The sequence below is a fragment of the Tachyglossus aculeatus genome, chromosome 2 (assembly GCF_015852505.1).
Source record: "Tachyglossus aculeatus isolate mTacAcu1 chromosome 2, mTacAcu1.pri, whole genome shotgun sequence".
Classification (NCBI taxonomy): Eukaryota; Metazoa; Chordata; class Mammalia; order Monotremata; family Tachyglossidae; genus Tachyglossus; species Tachyglossus aculeatus.
The window spans coordinates 13,795,446-13,818,445 of record NC_052067.1 but is presented as its reverse complement, the minus strand read 5'-3'; the positions used below and the strand labels follow the sequence as shown (position 1 = coordinate 13,818,445).

General features: G+C 41.5%; 1 protein-coding gene across 2 annotated transcripts in view; it reads left to right on the top strand.

Annotated features, from left to right (window-relative positions):
- RAPGEF5 (Rap guanine nucleotide exchange factor 5) overlaps positions 1 to 21,823 on the top strand; it is a 194,368-nt gene extending 172,545 nt beyond the window's left edge. For both annotated transcript variants that reach the window (XM_038767565.1, XM_038767573.1), the window contains 5 exons: positions 1,103 to 1,153; positions 1,961 to 2,048; positions 9,374 to 9,438; positions 14,670 to 14,724; positions 18,512 to 21,823. In XM_038767565.1, coding sequence (XP_038623493.1) covers positions 1,103 to 1,153; positions 1,961 to 2,048; positions 9,374 to 9,438; positions 14,670 to 14,724; positions 18,512 to 18,630 — 378 coding nt within the window. In that variant the 3' untranslated portion in view covers positions 18,631 to 21,823. The remainder of the gene's footprint in view (positions 1 to 1,102; positions 1,154 to 1,960; positions 2,049 to 9,373; positions 9,439 to 14,669; positions 14,725 to 18,511) is intronic.
- Positions 21,824 to 23,000: the final 1,177 nt, after the last annotated feature.

Here is a 23,000-nt window from a genome sequence, read left to right as displayed (position 1 = left end):
CCTTATCCACTTCAATCTCAGTCGGGGCAGTGACTTCTGTTACCAAAATAAAAATGAGCAATGTATTCCTTTTGCTAAAATGGGATGAAAAATATATTTATTATGATACTCTTTGACTTTAATGCTTCCTTTCTCTCTAATCACAATTTCATTTCTTACACATATTAATTTGAACTGCAGAAGTTCTTTATCTGCAGCAAATACAGTGTGTTGGATTATACATCAGACATACATTTCATTTACTTATAAGAATGATTCTTGAAGTGCCAAGTTCATTTAGTTTCTCCAGAAGTTCCATTTAGAAGTTTGATTTATTTTTGGTTTGACAGATTTTTGAATAGATCTTTTTTTATGTGGTTTTCCAGAAGTACTCTGTTTTGATTCTAATCAAATAGTCAGTTTCAATGTATTTGCAAAATGACATTCATACTACTGTGAAATTTTTGCAAAGAAAGCATTTTAAAAATATCAAAGTTTTGCACTAACATAGGCACCACAGTTATTCACCTCATTGCATTTATACTTCGTTGTTTAATATCATATCTTTCATTGTCATCCGGCTGCTATTTCAATGACTGCAGAGTATCAGGGCCCATTCACCTTAGATGACACCTGTGGAAATCTCTTGTGCATTTGAGACTTTGACCTGCTCAGTGTCATCCCTTGTTTCATTATTTAAAGAGACAGAAGTGTTTATGACATTTTGAATATTTGGCACACTGCTGAGAAATGTAATTATGCCATTTTTATAGTCATTGACAGCCTACTTCATTATTCTCAGTTTCACATGGCTATTAAGAATCACAAAGCATGCATCAAAGTTGTGTCAAATAACTCAAATCCAGCACCTACAAAACAATTTTCATAAAAGAATAAACACTGTATGTAATTTCTGGCGTGGCTGGATTCTCGAAGTACGTGGACATTTCCATAAATAGTATGTACTCTACTCTTTGGGGAAGGCCAGGAATAAAAGGATAATGAGGACCAATTAAGTAGCAGTTCGTTGATGTGTTTGTACAGAAATTTCAGATGAAAAAACACAAACAAAAAAGTATACTTTCCTATTTTAAATTTCTTTTTTTTTTGTTTATGTACTTAGAAAATTCCTGGGAAGTTTAAGAAACTTTTCTCTGAACTTGAAAGTTTGACGGTAAGTAGCAGGAAGAAGCTGCAATTGCTTGCTTTGGTTTCTATCTGTCTTTGTCTTGTCAGTGTTTGCTCTTCTCAGATCAGTGACCTGACAAGGACCTGACATAACATCAGATATCTCCGAAGTCATTTTCTTGTCTACTAGACTATACTCTTTGCCTAGTCTGTGGAATGACAGTGGTTTATAACAACACTTCCCTTGGTAAATAAGCGCTGAGAGTCTGTCATTTTGGGAAAGGAAATCAGAAATAGAAAATTCAAAGTATAATTTCACATGGTTTTTAGGCCAGATCTTAAGCAATGATCACCTGTTTTCAGAATTGAAACAATCTATATTTGGGGTACAAAAAAATTTCTGACATGTAATGTGTTCTCTTTGGTGGAGTGCTAGAGTTTTTGCAGTATTTCAGGATTCACTTATTTCTCTGAAGGGCCAGGAAATACTGTATGGATTATGGGGGTAGTTTTTCTTTGAAATGTGGATAACAAAAGCACTTTTCAGATGCTGTCTGACAGAAATTATGCTGAAACTCCTGTTCCTAACTATGGGGAGAAAATTATAGAGTGATTGAAAGGCGGCTCTCTGGCAGGCAATAACTAAAAAGCAATAACTTGTATTTCATCTATTGTTTACATTTCTGATCAATTCATTAAGTCACTTCTCCAAGGAAACCTTTATCTACTTCATTTTGAGGGAAAGCCTCTTTATAGCTGAATCATGTTCACATCATGAGGTTTAAAATGGATTTTAAATTGTTCTTTTTATAGCATATTGATTTTTTTCTTTGTACCCAAAATGGTTTTGTAGGATCCTTCTCTGAATCACAAAGCCTATAGAGATGCATTCAAAAAGATGAAGCCTCCAAAAATTCCTTTCATGCCTCTACTGCTTAAAGGTAAAGGTTTTCTATCATTTTTTTCCCCATGTAATTCCATCTTTCAGATATTTGTAACAGTTCCCAAAGGCGTAAATTGACTTTGGCTATATTACTTGGTGAGTATTGTAGGTGATGTTACAGTGATATGGAGGAGATCTAATTGTGCTTGTAATAACAAACATTTGCCAAGTAGTTTTTGAGTTGCTGAAGTATAAACACAACACTGCAGATATGAAATGAAGTTCTAAAACTTGGGACTGGTAGCTTTTTAAAATGTTGTTTTTGTCTTTATGGAGTTATAGTTAGAATCTGTGGAATGGATGAGGTCACATTTTGGGAAGAGAAGCAGCGTGGCCTAATGGAAATTGCACAGTTCTGGGAGTCAGAAGACCTGGGTTCTAATTCCAGCATTGCCAAATGTTTGCTGCGTATGTGAACTTGGGCAACTCACTCGATTTTTCTGTGCCTCAGTTCTCCTGTTCTCCATCTTAATTTGACTGTGACCCCCACGTGGGACAGGGATTGTGTCCAACCTAAGTAATTTGTACCTACTCTAAGGCTTAGAACAGTGTTTGACACATAGTAAGTGTTTAACAAATACCTTTTAAAAAAACTCAAAAGCCTGACATTTCCTTATCCCTTAAAGGGACCCTGAAATTGTCAGCAGCTTTTCACTGTGTGAAAACATCACTGGAGAGTCATTATTATTATATGTAATATATAATATAATATGATTGTTATATATGACATTAATATTAATAATAATAATAATAATTGTGTGTTTGCTAAGCACTTACTATGTGCCAGGCACTGTTCTAAGTATTGGGATAGATAACAAGATAATGGGCTTGGGCACAGTCCCTGTCCTACATAGGGCTCCCCTTCTAAATTCCCATTTTACAGACGAAGGAACTGAGGCACAGAGAAGTTAGCCATTCTCCCTCAGAACCCAGCAAGAACATCATTGGCTCTGCTTGTCCATGGGGGGTTCGGTAACCACTCCTTGGAGATGCCAAAAAAATCAGGAGATTGAATTTGGGCTTGAACATGGGCTGAGGAGGGTAGAGGGATTTGTAGCAATTGTGGGAAGCCCTCTCTATACCCAGGCTGGTTCTGCACAGACGGGTTTAAGTAAGAAACAGAGAGGAGGGGGTTTTGTATTCTTGATTGACTAGCATAGTGCTATAGTCACCATAGTCACTCAATAATGCTATTGATCATAATGTTGATGGCTTTGGTTGGCTTGAGGGAAATTTTCCTGCATCATTCATTCAGTCAGTCAGTCTTATTGAGTGCTTACTGTGTGCAGAGCACAGTACTAAGCGCTTGGGAGAGTACAATACAACAATAAATGGATACATTCCCTGCCCACAACGAGCTTACAGTCTAGAGGAGGGGAGACAGACATCAATACACATAAATAAATTACAGATATGTACATAAGTGCTGTGGGGCGGGAAGCAGGGAAAAACAAAGGGAGCAAGTCAGGGTGAAACAGACAGACTTCCAGACCTTCCAAGGACAACTGATCTGTTCCTGGGAATTCCCTGGATCTCTGTGGGCTGAGGAATCTGTGAGGGAACAGGGTTTCTCCCAGCCCTCAGGCCTCACAGACAAAAATGAACCCATTTACCGAAGGAAACAAGAGAAATTCTACTAACCAAAAAGTTAAAAGGAATTTTGTAAATCAAGAGGCGTAGTTAATATTTTTCAAAGTCATTCTCAGAAACTAAAACTTTCTTAGAATTGGCTTTCTCTTTCCTAATGTAAATTACTTCCACTGTTAGCATCAACAGTGTTTAAGCAGAGCTCTGTACAATTACTATCATTACTAGCATTAATAATAATAATAATAATAATAATGGCATTTGTTAAGCACTTACTATGTGCCAAGCACTGTTCTACATGCTGAGGGGGAGACAAGGTAATCAGGTTGTCCCACGTGGGGCTCACAGTCTTAATCCCCATTTTACAGATAAGGTAACTGAGGCCCAAGGTCACAAAGCATACAAGTGGAGGAACTGGGATTAGAACCCATGCCCTCTGACTCCCAAGCCCACGCTCTTTCCACTGAGCACACCGCTTCTCATTTATCAAGTGCTTAATTTGTGCAAAAAACTCTACTAAGAGATGGGGTACTGTGACATGTCCCTGCCCCACAAGAAGCTTTCTAACTAATGGGAGTAGACAGCATGTGTAACTCATTCAATCATGTTTATTGAGTGTTTACTGTGTGTAAAGCACTGTACTAAGCACTTGGAACAAAAGAATAAATTTTTGAACCCATGACCTCTGACTCCAAAGCCCATGCTCTTTCCACTGAGCTACGCTGCTTCTGATGTACTTGGATGACAACCTAGGAAGGGAACCAGGATAGGACCGTAAGAGATTAGTCAGGGAGAGCTTCCTGGAGGAGTTGTGATTTGAAGATAGAAAGAGGGGTGGCCTTCTCCTTTTGTTCATCTCCCCTCCCACCTCCACAGCACTTCTGTATGAAATGAATATAATTTATTTATTTGTATTGATGTCTGTCATCCCCTCCTCTATACTGTAAGCTCGTGGGCAGGGAACGTGTCTGTTTTTTGTTGTATCTCCAAGAGCTCAGTACAGTGTTCTGCACACAGTAAGCACTCAAAAAATACAATTGCAAGAATGAAAGTTCCAGGCAGGAAGGAGGGCATGTGCAAGAGCTCAGTGGTAAGAGAGATGAGAACATGGCTCCATGAGTAGGTTGGTGTCAGAGAACCAAAGTGTATGAGTGGATAGTAGTTGGCAAGAGCTGACTGGTCCTTAAAGCTGAGGGTGAGAAGTTTCTCATTGATAAAGACGTGGATGAGCAACTGCTGGAGGTTTTTAAAGAGTACTGAGGTATGCACAGAGTGCTGTATTAGAAAAGTGGTACAGGCAGCAGTGAAGTATGGACAAGATGAAGCTATTAGAGAGCCTGTAAAGAGCTTACAGACTAGAGGAGCAGCATAAATTACAATTGTTTTGTGGAGTTGGAGGAGGAGTGAATATCAAAGTACTTAGTGTATAGGCAATTCAGAAGGGAGGTCTTATTAATGGAAAGCCTCTTGGAGGAGATATAATTGTGGTATTTAAATATTTACTATGTACCAAGCACTGTACTGAGTACTGGGATAGATACAAGATAATCAGGACCCACATGGGGCTTAAGGTCTAAGTAAGAGGGAGAACAGGTATTGAACCCCCATTTTGCAGATGAAGGAACTAATGTATGGAGAAGTTAAGTGACTTACCCAACATCACATACAGGTATGTGGTAAAGTTGGGATTGGAACCCAGGTCCTTTGACTCCCAGACCATTCATTCATTCATTCAATTGTATTTAGTGTTTACTGTGTGCAGAGCACTGTACTAAGTGCTTGGGAAGTACAAGTTGGCAACATATAGAGACGGTCCCTACCCAACAGCGGGTTCCAGTGCTCTTTCTACTATGCCACACTGCTTCCCTATGAAATATGATTTTAGACTGTAAGCTCACTGTGGGGAAAAAAATTATGGTACTTGTTAAGCACTTACTGTATGCCAAGCACTATTCTAAGCGACGGGGTAGATACAGGTTAATGAGGTGGGCACAGTTCTTGTTCCACAGAGGGCTCACTCTCTTAATCCCCATTTTACAGATGAGGTAACTGAGGCCCAGTGAAGTGACTTGCCCAAGGTCCTAGAGCAGACATGTGACGGAGGCAGGATTAGAACCCATGACCTTCTGACTCCCGAGCCCATGCTCTATCCACTAAACCATGTTGCAAGGAATTGAGGAATTGGTCTATTATATTGTTGCACTTAGTACAATGCAAGCGCTTAGTACACTGCAAGTGCTTAGTACAGTGTCAAGTGGATAGTACAGGGCTTTGCACACAGTAAGTGCTCAATAAATATGATTGATTGATTGATAATAGGTCTTGAAGGTGGGGAGAGTAGCAATCTGTCAAATACATTGTACTATCCCAAGTGCTTAGTACAGTTCTCTTGCACACAGTGCTCAATAAATATGATTGATTGATCGATTGATATGAAGGTGGGGAGAGTTCCAGGCCAGAGGGAGGACTTGGGCAAGGAATCAATCACAAGAAAGATGACATCAAAGTACAGTGAGTAGGTTAGTGTTAGAGGAGTGAAGTCTGCAGGTAGGTTGAAGTAGGAGACTGGGAGGTAAAGTACGAGGAGGATTGAGTGCTTTTAAGCCAGTGTTAAGAAGTTTCTGTTTGTCGCGGAGATAGATGGGTGACGCACGTTTTTTTGAGGAGTGGGAAGATACGGATTGAATTTAAAAAAAAATCCAGGTAGAGTGAACTATAGATTGGAGCGGAAAGAGACAGGAGACAGGAAGTTCTGCTAGAAAACTGATGCAGTAGTCAAGGTGGGATATGATTAATTATTGAGCACTTATTGTGTGCAGAGCACTGTACTCAGGTATAAGTAGTTGAATGAATAAGTAAATATACAAATAAATAAAAATATATGTGCACAAAAGTGCTTAAGGAAGTGATGAATTACATGGAATAAACTCAAAAATTCCTTAACATTTTTTAAAAAAATTTCTCTCTAAGTCTACTGTATTTGCACAGCACATGCATCGCTTTTGGAAAAACCATTTTGATTTAATAAAATACACTGAGGCACCATACAACTTAGGTTGGATGCAATTTTCTGCTCCACTGAGTTTATCTAGACTCAGTTGTTGGCGGGAAATAATTTTTTTCTACAAATAACTGCTGCAGCAATTTAAAAGAACAGAGACAGTCAATTCTGCATTCAATTGGAAGTGTTTTCTACTTTAAATTATCATTCAACTTATTTTTCTTTCAACCTGATTTTATTTTTGTAACTAACAGAGGACATTATTAGATCCTCATAGTTTGGACCAGTATTTTAACATTTAACATAAAATCATTTAGAAAAAGATGGGTTTAAGGAAATGTAGCATAGCATCTAGACCAGAGCCAAAATCAGTTAAAATAAATCAATTTGGATTGTACCAACATCACGAGATAACAAAATGTTTGTTGTCTCAGCTCTCTTTCCTTTGATTTGTCCATTAGATATAGGATTTTATTTTTAAAATGAAGCCCATGTGCTCAACATAGTCTTTTGACTACTTTTACTCTGATAGGATTATTTGTTTAATAGTTTAACCTGATTGAACTATTTGGGTTCCTAGAAGCCAGTAGGACAACTAAACCCACCTGAAAATTTCTAAAGGACAAACTTAGACCCCCACTTTTTGAATGTGATGATCATCTGCTTGAACCTTAAAGAAAATATAACTTGTTAACAATGTTGCTTAGAGAAATTGATAATAATAATGATGGCATTTGTTACACGTTTACTATGTGCCAAGCACTGTTCTAAGCACCGAAAATGGGTGTGTTTCAGTTCATGGGAAAAAATGTTCTATTCTGCAAATCTGCACATTCATCCCTAGAGCAAGCATATCACAGACTTCGCTCATAAAGTTTGTGAGGTGCTTAGGATAAAAAAGAGTTATCCATAATTCCCAGCAGCTCCAGAGATGACTACACCCACATGGCAGGGAAGCTGGACCACTTCTGGGCTTCACCACTTCACCAGGCCCAGGGTAGACTCAGACCTCAGGGTCAACAGGTTAGCCTGATCAGGTGCTCCGGCATTGGAGCCTTGGTCAGACAGATGGATCAGGTCAGCAAAAATGGTTCAAACAAGTTCAGACAAGCTCGGCAAGCTGCAGGCTAGGGTTACCTCTCCCCAGTCACCAAGCAGAGTAGCTTGTCAGAAATTGGAAAAACTGTGAGATTTGAGTTCTACTGACGATGACATTGATGTAAATATGCTACTGTTTTTCTCCTATGGAAATTCCCTACTGTAGAAACACACTTTTACTTGACCTTGGGCAAGTCACTTAACTTCTCTGAGCCCCAGTTCCCTCATCTGTCAAATGGGGATTAAGACTGTGAGCCCCCCCCGTGGGACAACCTGATCATCATCATCATCATCAATTGTATTTATTGAGCGCTTACTGTGTGCAGAGCACTGTACTAATCGCTTGGGAAGTACAAGTTGGCAACATATAGAGACAGTCCCTACCCAACAGTGGGCTCACAGTCTCACCTTGTATCCCCCCAGCGCTTAGAACAGTGCTTTGCACATAGTAAGCGCTTAACAAATGCCATCATCATTATTATTATTATTATGTATTGCATTTAAGAACTAAGGCGGTGGATAGCCTACAGATCATCATGCACACATACAAGTTACTGGGTTTGAAACACTATATACCTAAATTTATATATCGGTTTGAACTTTTTAATGGCAAGTTTCTTAGAATAATTATTAGGACACTTTATTCTGTTGAGACGTATAAGAAGGAACGTGTATTTACTTCGTGCTTGTTTTGTGATTACTTAAGCAACAGTGACCGTGCAAATATAGAGTCCTTTCTGCCTGCATTACTTACAATTTGTAGCAGAAACCATTACCAGCTTGGTTACTCAAGAAGAAAAGTATAGAGCCTCTGGAAATGAATTTTTAATATAGATGACTACAGGAAGAGACTGAGTAGACTAAACTCAAATAAGGAACACTTAAGCTTCTTAAAGTTGAAATTACAGTCTCTATTCAAGAAGGAGAAAGAAAAATCTCCAAAGAAGGGTTTGAACAATTAAATCTGCCAAACCTCCGCCCTGATGGTTTCAGACATTTTTGTTGCTGTCAGGAGTTGTGAGGGTATATCGTTTTCTTAGCAATTTGACTGTAAGTTAATTTTGCTCATTTTAGATGATACCTGAAAAAAATACACTGAAAAATAACTACGAACAATTATAAGTACAAAATATGAGGAAGGGGGCTTATGTTAATATACATGCATATAATAATAATAATAATGGCATTTATTAAGCGCTTACTATTTGCAAAGCACTGTTCTAAGCACTAGAGAGGTTACAAAATGATCAGGTTGTCCAACGGGGGGCTCACAGTCTTAATCCCCATTTTACAGATGAGGTAACTGAGGCACAGAGAAGTTAAGTGACTTGCCCAAAGTCACACAGCTGACAATTGGCAGAACTGGGATTTGAGCCCATGACCTCTTGACTCCAAAGCCCGTGCTCTTTCCACTGAGCCATGCTGCTTCTCTATCATCACATATATATTTCTATATCACAAGACTATTATATTGTATGAATAAGGCATCCACAGATGTTGCTTTGTTAAATTATGTATAATTTCTAAGAAATACTGATTTCAGTCTCTTCGCTCTCCGTAAAAGTTTTCAGCATACCAAGTACAGCTCTCTCAATTATTATTGTTTCCTAATATTATGTTTTTTTTTTTATTTTTAGATGTCACCTTTATCCATGAGGGAAATAAAACATTTTTGGATAATCTTGTCAATTTTGAAAAGCTGGTATGTAAATCAGTTTGTTTCCTTATTGTGTGTAAAATGTCTTGCTTGCCTTCACAATCTCCAGACAATCAATCATGTTATCCTCTTCCCAGAATATATAGCCATTCCCAGACACTCTGTCCTCATATTTTATGTGTGAATTATAGTCCACTTACTGATCAGTTCTCTAGCAAAGTTTGAGGCCCCACTACAATATCAAAATAAAACCTTCCGTTTCCCAACTAGGTTGTAGGCAGGAACATGGCTACCAACTCTGTTATATTGTTCTCTCCCAAGCAGTACAGTGCTCTGCACACAATAAGCGTTCAATAAATGTGATTGATTGATTTGAATGGTCCAGGATGAACTGTAATTTATTCATTCATTCAGTCATATTTATTGAGTGCCTACTGTGTGCAGAGCACTGTACTAAGTGCTTGGGAAGCACAAATCGGTAATGTGGACTATTCGTTACTGAGCCGTAAAGGATTTGGCAAGAAATTCATGTGGTTGTGGTATTTGATAAGTGCTTACTATATGCCAGGCACTGTTCTAATCACTGAGGTTGATACAAGCTAATCAGGTTGGAAACAGCCTGTGTTCCACCTAGAGCTCACAGTCTTAATCCCCATTTTACAGATGAGGGAACTGAGGCACAGAGAAGTGAAGTGATTTGCCCAAGGTCACAGCAAAGCGGTGGAGCCGGGATTAGAACCCAGCTCATTCTGACTCTCAGGCCCTGGGTCTATCCGTTGCTGCCATGAGTATCTCCCATTTTTGAATTGGAAACCTCTCCAGGCTCACAAGTGGGGAACCTGATCGCCCCAGGCCTTCACACCAGAGAGGTTGATTTATCCTTCCTGTCCAGGAACTTAGCCTCTCCGGGCCATGGAGCAAGAGAGGGAGTGGCCCCCTTTTGTACCCATCCAGGAGTGGGGTCACTTTCTCCCTATGCTGGCGAGGGACTGGTAGCATCTCCTTTCTTCCAGGTGTTGGGAGACAGGGAAGTGCCCAGGCCTGAATTAGCTGTCCAAGGCAGTGTTACAATAGAGTTGTTCATGCCAGAGATGCCTGAGCCTTCTAATGGGACTCTCTTGGCTCTGTGCTTGGGAGGTAGGTTTGCCATGTGTGCCTATTGTTGACAGACACAATAGGCTAAATAATTAAAGGGCTTGAAAAGTTCCTGGGCAAGGGGATTTTACTTGTAGGAACTATGACCAGTACCAGGGAAGGGCATGATTTCCCTAGCAAAGTTTGAGGCCCCACTATGATATCAAAGTAAAACCTTCAGTTTCAGGTTGTGGTACTCAGCTCTGGTACCCAGAGAAGGGCATAAACTAGAGGCATACCTACCATTTTCCTACCCCAGTAAGGAGGGTAGGGGAACCCTCTGGAAGAGGGAGATCAAAGTTGAGAGCAGGAAACCCTGGGTCACCCCGATCTCAGTACTGCCCAGAACTGGTATCTCGTTAACCTCCTTCCCACTTGAGGCACAAGCCCTCCTTCCCTTTCTCCCTATCCCTTTTTGGGCTTGCTTTGTAAACTCTGATTTTTGAAGTTACACCACTTTCAAAGGCCCTCCTAGTTTTGCAAAGTCCAAAGTGACACAGTCTAATGAAGGAGCACAGCCAAGCCTAAAAATTGAACTATGGACAGATTCCAGTTGGGGACACAAAGACACTTCCTAGAATATAGAACATATGATAGCCAACAATCAGATTGGGAAATTGTGAACACCTCGTTATAATGCCGTTGTAATCAGCCTGAAGAGTTTACCTTGAGAGAAGGTGGGGTTTTCATGGCTGTCATGATGTGGTTGTTAGCTGTGACCAGGTTGTGGGTGTCTGACAGTTTTACTCTTCATTGTATGGCAAACACTCCAGTGGTAACCCACACATGGGGTTTGCAGGGAGGTGAGTTGTGGTATGTCATGCCAAGTGAAATATCCTGTAGGCAGCTAATAACTTTTCACCTCTGATTAGTTGGGGAGGGAATTAGGCGGGTGGCGTGAAATGTTTATGTAAGCTGCCATAATGTCAGTCATAATGTCAGTATTGTTAGCTGCAGACTAGGTCTGACACAAATCAGTAGAGTCAGCTGTAGGCTTGGCTCAGTTCATTGTGTCACTTCCCTTGGATTGCAAACAATCCGGTCAATTTATAGTACCTAAAAGTTTGATATTTTAATACCTACAAGTTTTGACCATGTGCTGCTTAGCATTCCATGCTTTTATATGTCTTTGGCATCTGGTAGGGAAAAGAATAATACAAATAAGGAATCTTTAATAATAAGTGATTTCCATTACCTGTATTATTTTTCTCCTTTCCCTGTATTATTTTTCTCCTTTCCCTTTCTCTCTTTTTTATGATATTTAAGTGCTTACTATGTGCCAGACACTATATTAAGCACTGGGGTAGACACAAGCAAATCATTTTGGCACAGTCCATGTCGCACATGGGACTCACAGTCTAAATCCCCATTTTACAGATGAGGTAACTGAGGCACAGAGAAGTGAAGTGACTTCACCAAAGTCACTCAGCAGCCAAGTGCTGAAGTTAGGTTTAGAATCCAGGTTCTTCTGTCTCCCAGGACCATCCACTGGGCTGTGCACCTTTCCCATTTTTTTTTTCCTTCAAGTCCTCTATTCATTTTCTCCCCCACTTTCTTTCCTCTGTCCTTTTCTTCTTCACTCCCATCCTATTACCATTCATTCATTCATTCAGTCGTATTTATTGAGTGCTTACTGTGTGCAGAGCACTGCACTAAGCACTTGGGAAGTACAAGTTGGCAACATATAGAGACGGTCCCTACCCAAAAACGGGCTCACAGTCTAGAACTGGGAGACAGACAACAAAACAAAACAAATAGACAGGTGTTAATTCCATCAGAATAAATAGAATTTTAGCTAAATACACATCATTAATAAAATAGAATAATAAATATGTACAAATAAAATAGAGTAATATGTACAAATATATACAAGTGCTTTGGGGAGGGGAAGGGGTTAGGGCAGAGGGAGTAGGGTGATGGGGAGGGGAAGGAGAGGAAAAAGGGGGGGCTCGATCTGGGAAGGCCTCCTGAATGTGGTGAGCTCTCAGTAGGGCTTTGAAGGGAGGAAGAGAGCTAGTTTGGTGGATGTGTGGAGGGAGGGCATTCCAGGCCAGAGGTAGGACGTGAGCCAGGGGTTGTCAGCAGGACAGTTGAGAGCGAGGCACAGTTAGGAGGTTAGCGGCAGAGGAGCAGAGTGTGCGGGCTGGGCTGTAGAAGGAGAAAAGGGAGGTGAGATGGCGGGGGGCGGCGAGGTGATGGACTATCATCTGCTGTAATTCCTTCCCTCTCACTAAAAATGCAGATCAGAATTCCCATTTTCATTCTTCCCATAGTGTTGGCTCTTACATTAGCACTAGCTTGCCTGTAACACACGATATCTATCAATGGAAGTCATCGCTTTAAACAACTAGAAAGCTCTCCTTGAAAATAGCAGTAAAATTGAGAAAGGAAATTTAACAATATGTTCACTGGTATGAGTCAGGTCTGGGTTCCTTTATATGTGCAACATGAACTGATGCTGTAATCTCCTTCCATTTAATTTTTCACTGTTCAGGAGGAGTGCACTGGGTTGTGAGAAACATGCTAGTAATTGGGAGGGAGAGCATAATGCTTCTGCCATCTGCAGAATTCTAAAGGAATTGTGGTTGACTGTTGGATTGCGGATGGACGTGAGAGAAGTTTTTCCCCATTTTTGGTCTCAGATTTATAGAAATCCATTTGTTTGTGTGCCTTTTTTAATCTATTCTCCTGCGTATTATGATAACTTACTGACTGGTAGTGCTTGTAGAAACAGTGGGAAAGTCATTTGTTTCCCCTTGCAAAAGAATGAATCAATTGACCATTTTTCCTTCCTGACTTTTAGGCAGGTTTCTTCACCTTATCCCAAATTTAGGCAACTTTGTTAAACCTAGGAATAATGAACTGTTTTTTTTCTGGGAAGTGAGCCTGACACTGTATACTAAAACCTGCTTGTTTCCAAACGTTATTACAGCCAATTCTCCTGTAATGTGAGGATTCCATTCTCATGAATCCTCATGTTAAAGAAAACTCACACTATAGAACGTGTCCAGGCCGGTACTGTGTGCATGTGCATAAATTGGTTCTTTTGATAATCAATCTGTATCATTTATTGAGTACTTGTTCTGGGCAGAGCAGCATTTACATAACCCTAAGAAGCAATATGGCCTAGTGGAAAGAGCATAGGCCTAGAAGTCAGTTTCTAAACCCAGCTATGCTAAATTGTCTGCTATGTGACCTTGGGCAAACCACTTAACTCCTCTGCACCTGTTTCCTCTCTTGGGGATTCAAAATGAGTTCTCCTTCGTTTAGATTGTGAGCCCCATGTGGGACAGGAACTGGGTTCATCCTGATTATCTTGTGTCTATCACAGCACTTAAGAGAGTGCTTACCACATAGTAAGCACTTAACAAATATTTTTATTGAGTAGTAATGGTGGTGGCAATATTCACCTGGAAAAAATCACACTAAAAATAGTAGACAAAATCTCTGCCCTCAAGAATCTTACCAGGTAGTGGGGAAGACTGATGCTAAAATAAATTACAGGTAGGGGGAAGCAACAGAGTTTAAAGTTATGTACATAATGCTGCCAAGACTGGGGGTCGGAAAGTGCTGAAGTGGCAGTAGTGGGGAAAATTGCATGGGATGATGAGAGATTAATCAATAGAGCAGTGTGCCAAGCTCAAACAGGCTCATGATGCTGGAAATATAATAATATTAATAATATTGATGATGATTATGGAGGGGTTTAAGCACTTACTATGTGCCAAGCATTGTAGTAAGCACTGGGTTGGATACAGGCAATTTGGGTTGATCACAGTCCCTTGTCCCATATGGGGCTCACAGTCATAAAGTCCATTTTACAGATGAGGTAACTGAGGCACAGAGAGGTGTGGTGACTTGCCCAAGGGCTCTCAACAGACAAGTGATGTTCTGTAATTCTCTAACCGTATTCAAACGTGCACTGTGGCAGAACTGTATGTCTTTTCTTTCTAAGGCAGAGATTGATACTTCCATATCCTTACACTTTAGTACAATGCTCTGCACACAGTAAGCACCCAGGAAGTATCATTGATTGATTCATCCTAACCACCACTGCTACAGAGGGCTGTGGCTAAGAGCCCTGTGTCAACATCATTATTTTTTTTTTCATTATTTATTTATTTCATGTTTTACTTTTCCAGCACATGATTGCAGATACAGTCCGGTTGCTGAGGCACTGCAGGAATAACCAGTTTGGTGAGTAATCACAGCTAAGGAGTCAAGTATTTTCTGTACTATATAAAATCCCCAAGGCTCCGTGCCCTTGGGCAGTTCACCAACTGGGCTGGCCGCATTATTTGTTGTTGCTGAAATTTCTCTCCAGACCCAAAAATAACACGGCTATGCATTTCTCAGTCTTTCCAGGCTGCCCTTGGTGTTGAGAAAAATTGTAATGACTCCATCCACCCAGTCTGCAAATGCAGCATGAAATAATTTTCTGGCTTTTCTTTAACTAAATGTCTATAGACAAAACAACAAATTGAATTTTGCCAAATACTGACTTCTCTCACAGCACCAAACTTGAACTGTGGATGGATGTTGAAGGAATTGAAGAATACCAATAAAAGCCCATCTCTGTTTTAAAAGATTTAGCATCTCTTTTGGGTTAAATACTTTCCAGGCTAGCCCTAATAGCCAGCAATCTTTTAATGCAGCCCACATCCTTTTCTAGAACTTTTGTTTCACCGAGAACCACCTATTTGTAATTGCTCCTTGATTCTTAAAATTGTACTTTATCTGTAAATTGACCAGATGGCCTGGTTTTGTGAGGACAGTCTCAATTTTGGGTTTATTGACCTACTGCTCAAGATCCTTTATTTGGACAGTATTTCCATGAGTGGTCAAAGCACAGGATTGTGGGATTGTTTGGAGAAAACTGGTTAGCGTGACCTACTGGCCTGATAATTTATGCCAAAGCAAATCCAATCTGGTGCCAGAATTAGCCAGAGCTTTCAGCTATGGTTTTTATGTACCTAACTAGAGAAAACATAAAACCAAAATACTTTTCTATGGAATTGTTTGGGGTTTTTTTTCCTCACCATTGTGGATGAGTGCTTGCTAAATGATAAATTCCACCTCAATGAGTGTATCTAGTGGGTGTAACACAGTATTTGTTGTTGAGGATGACAGTCTTGTAATATTTTCAAGCCACAAGAAAAAAACGGAAAGTGTGTTTGGGTTCCCGATTTAAATTTTGGTCCTCTATTTCCTGCTATTATAAATTCATTTTTAAACCAGTATTTTATTATCCTATCATACAGCCTGAAGTGTCTGGTAGTACAATTCCCTACCATAGTATTCAGTCTGACCACGGAGTTGACATTTGAAAACCAGTTTATGCAGATAACGCCCTGGGCATTTTTTTAAGTCACTTGGGCATGAAATGAATTCACTGACTATTTATTGGGACTTTATGGACAGCTTCCTTTTCCATTGGATTTGTTTAGCTTTCAATAATGCAAAGCCTTTTTTGAGTTGCACCTGGGATCTGAGCAATAACAGCATCCTGCCTGGGTTACGAAACCCACTAGAACTACGAATGAAAGATTGTCGCTGCTGGAAACAAGGCATACAGAGACAAAACCTTTGAGGACTAGAAAAAGCCACTGAAACACTCTTTGTAGCCAAACACACTTTCCCCCAATAAATCTCGAAAGGCAATCAATCCCAGAGACATTATTCTGGTTCTGTCATTCTCTGGAACAAGAAGTATCCTTGAGTGGTTTTCAGAGCCGGGCTTGGCACTGCGAGGCGTGGATGCCGTGAAATCTAGCTTTTGGAACACTAGAGTTCCAAATTGTCCAAGAAATCTGAGCCTTAGATCATTTCCTCTTCAGCTTTGGATTCATAATGGTTCCTACCTAGAGTGTTGAAGCCAAGGAAACAGACCGAGCACAAAAGCCTTCACTTCCACTTAGAGAGAACAATAAGTGTTCAGACACCTTGCCTAACTGCCCTCTTCCCAGTACCTTTTCCTCAGTCCTAAACCTCTCTTCCCTCTCGTTTCCTGGGTCTCAGATCCTTCCGGAGCTTAGGTGGATATCAAACCAGCATCCCTTAAGAGCACTGCTGCCTGTTCCATTTTAATGCATCACTGCATCACAGAAATGAGGTGTCAGCGTATTGGGAGAGCTTTAGGCAAAATGGGGGAGGGGAGGAGAGAGGAAGGGCTGCCTCTCAAGCAGCTTATTCACAGTCTGCCCCTGGGATTGTCACAAGTGAGGCTCAATTGTCAGCCCTTTCTCGCAGTTTGGAGGTCCTGATTCCAATTAGCCTCATGCTACAGAAAACCTATGCCAAACTTACTGCCTTAACTGACCAAATGTGCAAAATTGTGTCTTTCAACACAGACGTGTGTTGTGGGAATCTTTTTCCCTAATTCCCGAATAGCTCTCTAGCAAAAACACAAATCAATCAATCGTATTTATTTAGCGCTTACTGTGTGCGGAGCACTTTACTAAGCGCTTGGGAGATTACAGTGTACCAGTAAACAGACACGTTCCCTGGCCACAACAAGCTTATAATTTAGAAGGTTCTAGAAGCACTGATTACTTCTGCACGGCCTCTTAAGCTGGGGGAGATGGTGGGGATGGACTTGTGAGATCTGAAGTCTCTTGAGACCTGGTGAATCATCAGATCTTTTGCCCCAGAATCAACATGGCCTAACAGGAAGAACATGGTCCTGGAAGTCAGAGAATCAGGCTTCGAATCCCACGTCTGCCACTTGCCTGCTGTGTGACCTTGGGCAAGTCACTTAACTTCTCTGGGCCTCAGTTTCCTCATCTCTAAAATGAGGGTTTATTACTTCTTCTCCCATCCACTTACACTGTGAGCCCCATGTGGGACAGGGACTATATCCTACCTGATTATCTTTATGTACCCCAGTGCTTAGAACACTGCTCAGCACGTAGTAAGCACCTAAAAAGTACTGTCATTATTACTCAGATTCCTAGTGGAAGACTCATGTGCTAGGTCTCCCATTTCCCCACCCTCTTTCTGGGCTAAACCTGGTAGGCTATAGTAAATATTGTAATATCTCTTTCCTGGATCTCTCACATTGCCTAAAATAATAACTTGCAGAATCAGGCTAGTCTTTGGTCACAGTGCCTAAAATTGTTCCCTGCCGAATCAGGCTGGTCCTTGGGTCTTCCTTTTGAAACCAGCAAGGAAATAATGGGATTGGAAAAGGTTAAAGGAAATAAGAGCTACTCAACTCAGGGTTCACTAGCTAAAAACAACCCTCAATCTTTGAGCACCGTATAATGGCTTTCCTCTAACTGGGTCTGATTTTTTCAAATGGTATTTGTTAAGCATTTACTATGTACTAGGCACTACAGTAATAATAATAATAATAATAATAATAATAATAATAATAATAATAATAATATTTCTTAAGTGCTTACTATGTGCCAGGCATTGTAGTAAACGCTGGGGTGGGTACAAGCAAATCAGGTTGGACACAATCCCGGTCCCACATTCATCCATTCAATCATATTTATTGAGTGCTTACTGTGTGCAAAGCACTGAACTAAGCACTTGAGCACTGTACTAAGCACTTCTTAATCCCCATTTTACAGATGAGGTAACTGAAGCCCAATGAAGTGACGTGTCCAATGTCACACAGCAGACAAGTGATTAAGTGCTGGGGTAGATACAAGCTAATCAAATTGGACACAGTCCATGTCCCACATGGGGCTTACGGTCTTAATCCCTATTGTAAAGGTGTAGTATTTGAGGCACAGAGAAGTTAAGCAACTTGCCCAAGGCACAGCAGACAGCTGGAGAAGCCTGGATTAGAACCCATGTCCTCTGACTCTCAGAGCCCTACTCTTTCCACTAGGCTATGCTGCTTCTCTGGGGCTGCTGAATGTTGAGAATGCAGCTGTCTGTTTCAGACAGTTGTGGTTTCAGTTTCCACTGACATTCAGAGAAATCCCTCGAGTGCCCCGGTTTTGCTGATCTTTGTTTCTCTTTCCCGTTTTAGGAGGTGAAGTTCCTTCAAAGGACCACCAAGAGTTGAAATCCTATGTCCACCATCTGCATATCATTGACAACCAGCAAGCACTGTTTGAGCTTTCCCACAGGATAGAGCCGCGAGCCTAAACCCATCCCGCTGGAACGAACGTCTGCTCGACCCTCTATAGCACTTTGAACTCAGTGAATGCCTTTGCCAAGCGAGTGGCTTTCCTTTAGAATGGCAATTTACTGAGTTTTATCAGTAGCTCACAAAACCACTGAACAATCGGGCAACCCCCGAAGAGCAACAGGGCCAGCCTTCCGAGCTGAATATCGAGCCATTCCCTTTGCCGTGGGGAAAAGGAGAGTCGAGGAAGGAGCGGTGTTCTTTCAGATTTCCTTGAGGCAGGATGAGATTAAGAGCCACATAGGGACAATGCATTTCCTCCACAGGAGTCCAAATTGGTCCAGTGCTGTTGTTCGGGATTTAGAGGCTGTCCAAGTGTCTCTGGGTTCCATGGCCAAATGGAAGTGGTGCCACCTTACCCAACTGTCCCATCTCCCTGCGGTCAGGAGTGGAAACCGCAAAACGTCAACCGGGGTCCAGGGATGCTTGTGAAGAATACCATATGATATTTGGGTACAAATTCTGAGGTGCCAAACTCTGGTGGGCCAAGGTACCCCCAGGACCCTGGGTGGATCAAGAGACCCAATCCGCCCCAATTTTTGTGACTTCCTCAATCTCACAAAGACAGCCTCGCCAGTGAAGTTATTTCCTGCTCAGCTGGCTGGTTCTTTGTGGTGGTAATTCTCTGCCAGGCGAATGATATCAAATGGCTTTTCCCAACAGGAATGCTTGGATCATGCCCTTTCCTCCATCTTCCCTGGCTTCTTCGGAGGCTGGCACGCAGCGTCATGGAGCGATGGGAGGCATCTCGTCTTGTGAGATGGGTTCACGCCCTGCAAACCCAGAAGGTTGACATGCTGTGGCCCAGCTCCACATTTGGCTTACTGGCTGGGCCTGTCTGATTGGTTAAACTAAATTACTAAGTTCCCATTCATTTCATTCCCTGTTGCTTTTAGATGCTGAGCTGTAGTTAGTCCAGGAATAGGTTGGTGGTAGAGCTAGTTGAATTTCTACAGGACTGGGTGTTATGTAGGAAGACTAGTTGCTTTAATAAAGACTAGGTAGGGGGTCTCTGAGCATAAGATGTCCTGAAATCTAGAGCCGGCCCATTGGTGAAGTCAACCATTGCTAAGCAGGTGCTTGTAATCATGTTGGACCCCAAACACCCTAACATTCACCCGTATTCCCCAGGTCTGAATCCAAATTAAGCTTCCAATGTTGTTTCCCTCTCATAGCTGGTCCTGGAGCCATGAGACCCATGGTTTGGGGCCCAGTGGTTCTGGGTGGCACAAAACCGAACCCAGTTGTGTGCAGACTAAGGGAGCCGAACCGGGGCAGCTGGAGGAGTGTCAGGGCTGACAGCCCATGTTGTCATCTCCCATCAGGCAGGGTCCGGTCATCTGAGGGATCCTCGTACCACTCTAGACGGTCATCAAAGCCGTGTATTTTGTAAACTACTCTCCATGGTGTCGACAGACCCAAGCTGTTCAAACCTGAACTCTTTGCTTCATGAGCTCATTTTTCACTTTGAAAGATAAATGTGTTCCTGGCCACTTCTCTATTTTCAAGGCATCTTTTTGTATATATTTATCAATTGGCCAGGAATTAGCCTGACATCTCACCACCGGATCATCGCTCCGTGGGTATTCCTTCGTGGCACTTCCCAGTCATGGCCCAGGTTTCACGAAGTTTGTTCTTCCTTTGGTTGGATTCTTGGGGACTCTCACTTCCATCCCAGCCTGGTAGTGTGTTGTGTCCCACTGCGGGCTGGGTCCCAGGCTCTGCCTCTGCCCAGCAACAAAATCCACCAGCCATCATCAGCCGCGGCAGGGAAGGGAACCAGTCAACCCATCGGAAGTATCAATCATATGTCTATTATGTGCAGGAAACTGTGCTGAGAGCTCTCTCCATGGAGCACTCTGGGTCATGAGATAAAAAATTTGGGAAGCACTTCCTAAACCAGCCTTAAGCCAGGAATTGGCATAGCACAGATCCCTGCTGGCCAAGAAGCAGATGTTTCAGGATGTCCTAGACTCTTAACTTGCAGGCGTTCTGGTGAGCACAGTATTTGGAATTTGATCATCAGTATCTTAATCTAGAAAAGAATGATCTGGACAGTTGATTTTATAATTTGAACTTGCCTCGCTCCGGGGGGAACATCTCGCTCCTATTTGGAATTGCACAGAGCTGTGACCTTCCCGACAAAGTGCCCTAAATGCTCTAATCCAATACTTCCGTGAGAGGACCGACAATTGGGAGCAGAAGAGACACCCCCACCCAGGTGAAACTTTGTCCCAGGTGAGGCAAGCAGGACCGATTCAGGTGCCAATGTAATCAGCGTCAGATGGGAAAGGACCCTTGAGTGGCAAACATGAAAGTGGGCTCGGTGATACATCGGCTGGAGCTCTACTCGGCTATGATACTGTAAATCTCAAACCTCGGTCCGCTTCAGTGGTCCAGCACAAATATATGTGTGTGTATGTGTGTTTCTTGAGCTCAATGAAAATACCAAACAAAATGAGGAAAAGCAGGGTGCCTCTGCAGTTGTTCGACATGAGGTTGCTATATACATTTTAGACGCTTCTATTATATGTCCTTAGAATTTCAGCTCAATTTTAGAAAATGGGCAGATTGTGCTTTTTAACTTCAGTGGCAAAAAAAAAGTGTAAAAAGCCCAAGATGAAAATGTCCTGCTGTATAAAACAAAGCTGTATATACTAAACATTTTTTAGCAGAGTAATAATATTTATTTGCATAGCCTATTTATTGCATTTGTATTACACTGTTAGGAAATACTGGTAAGGAGTGAGGTAAATAAACTTGCCTCTTACATTACTGCTACTTGGCAATTCTGTAATCCTGTCAACTTGCATTAACAATAAAATAGTAAACCGCAAATCAAGATATCTACCTAACTTCTCAGGGACTACATTGAGTAGTTATCCACCATCATAAGAACTGGTATGTATGAAACAGCCTGTTGATGTACCAGAAACACAGTTAACAGTGTTTTCTTTCTAAGACTTCTTGCTTATCTGCCTCTGTAAATATGATTGTGTTGTGTATTTATGAGCGCTAGGCAAGCAATAATTTATATGTAAAAATGGCCAAGCAATACATGGTTAAAACTTGTACAAGTAACTGTTACTCTTATCCTGTATTTTCAGTTGGGTTTTTTTAACTGCTTTTCAGAATAAGACTATGTTAAAGACACCCAGGCTCTGTACCTTTTGTCCCCCCTGCCACTTTGTGGGCTGAAAACCGTTAGAGTTGAAATGTTTCATGATGGCACTTCTGAACTCTCAACCACCATGCTATTTTGATAAGGTAGACTGCACTCAAGCGAAGGTTTGCCTTCTGATCAGTGTCTGTCTTCTGACTAGGGAAGCAGCATGGCCTAGTAAAAATAGCCGGGGGGCCTGGGGGTCAAAGGACCTGGGTTCTAATTCTGGCTCTGTTGCTTGCCTGCTGTGGGTCCCTGGGCAAGTCACTTAACTTTCTCTGTGCCTCAGTCTCCTCACCTGTAAAGTGGGGATTCAATACCAGTTCTGCCTCCTATCTTGACCATGAGCTCTGTGAAGGACAGGGACTGTATCTGATCTGATAATCTTGTATCTACTGCAACACTTAGTACAGTGCTTGGCACATAGTGAACACTTAAGTACCATCATCACCATCATTAGAAACCTCATCTCATTCAAATCAACTTGTTCTCTCACTGATCTGGAGGCCATCAGAAACTCTTCCATTTTTCAAGGGAGAGAGGTGAATCTCAGAAAAGGCAGGAACAGAAATAACTTCTGGAATTTCTCTGGGGGATGCCACAGATTCTTGGTAAATTTTTATTTTACCATTCATTCACTATATCTAGGAAGTATGACTGTTCAGAATGTGAAATCCCCTGGTATCCTGAGGGAAGTGCGTGGAAGGTGTTTGCAAAGCGTATTTCAATCTGAAGCAGAAGAAAGTTGCAGAAAATTGATTTCTGGCCTACATTTCTAGAAAACTATCCCCAGGGCATCAGTTAGAGGAGTTCGTAGAATGAATGTGGATCAGTTCCCAGGATGAATCTGCTCCTGCAGAACAAACTGAAAAACTTCACTTGTTCTGGACAAATTCCTCTTCTCATTCTGTCACATGCAAATTTGATGAAATCGTCTTTCCATAAAGGCCTACATATGTTGTGTCCTCCTATTCAAAGAAGACACCACACATGGTGAAATTCACCTGTGAGTGTGTGTGTGGCTGAAAAGAGAAGTATAGGACCCACAGTCCCAGCCATATTATTCATACAAAAAAATTGTTAATTTTTGCGGCTTTTTTTAATGTTTGTGGCATGTGGTGCTGTTTTCACTTTTGCCTCGTCTTTTGTTCCATAGGGAACTTTCAC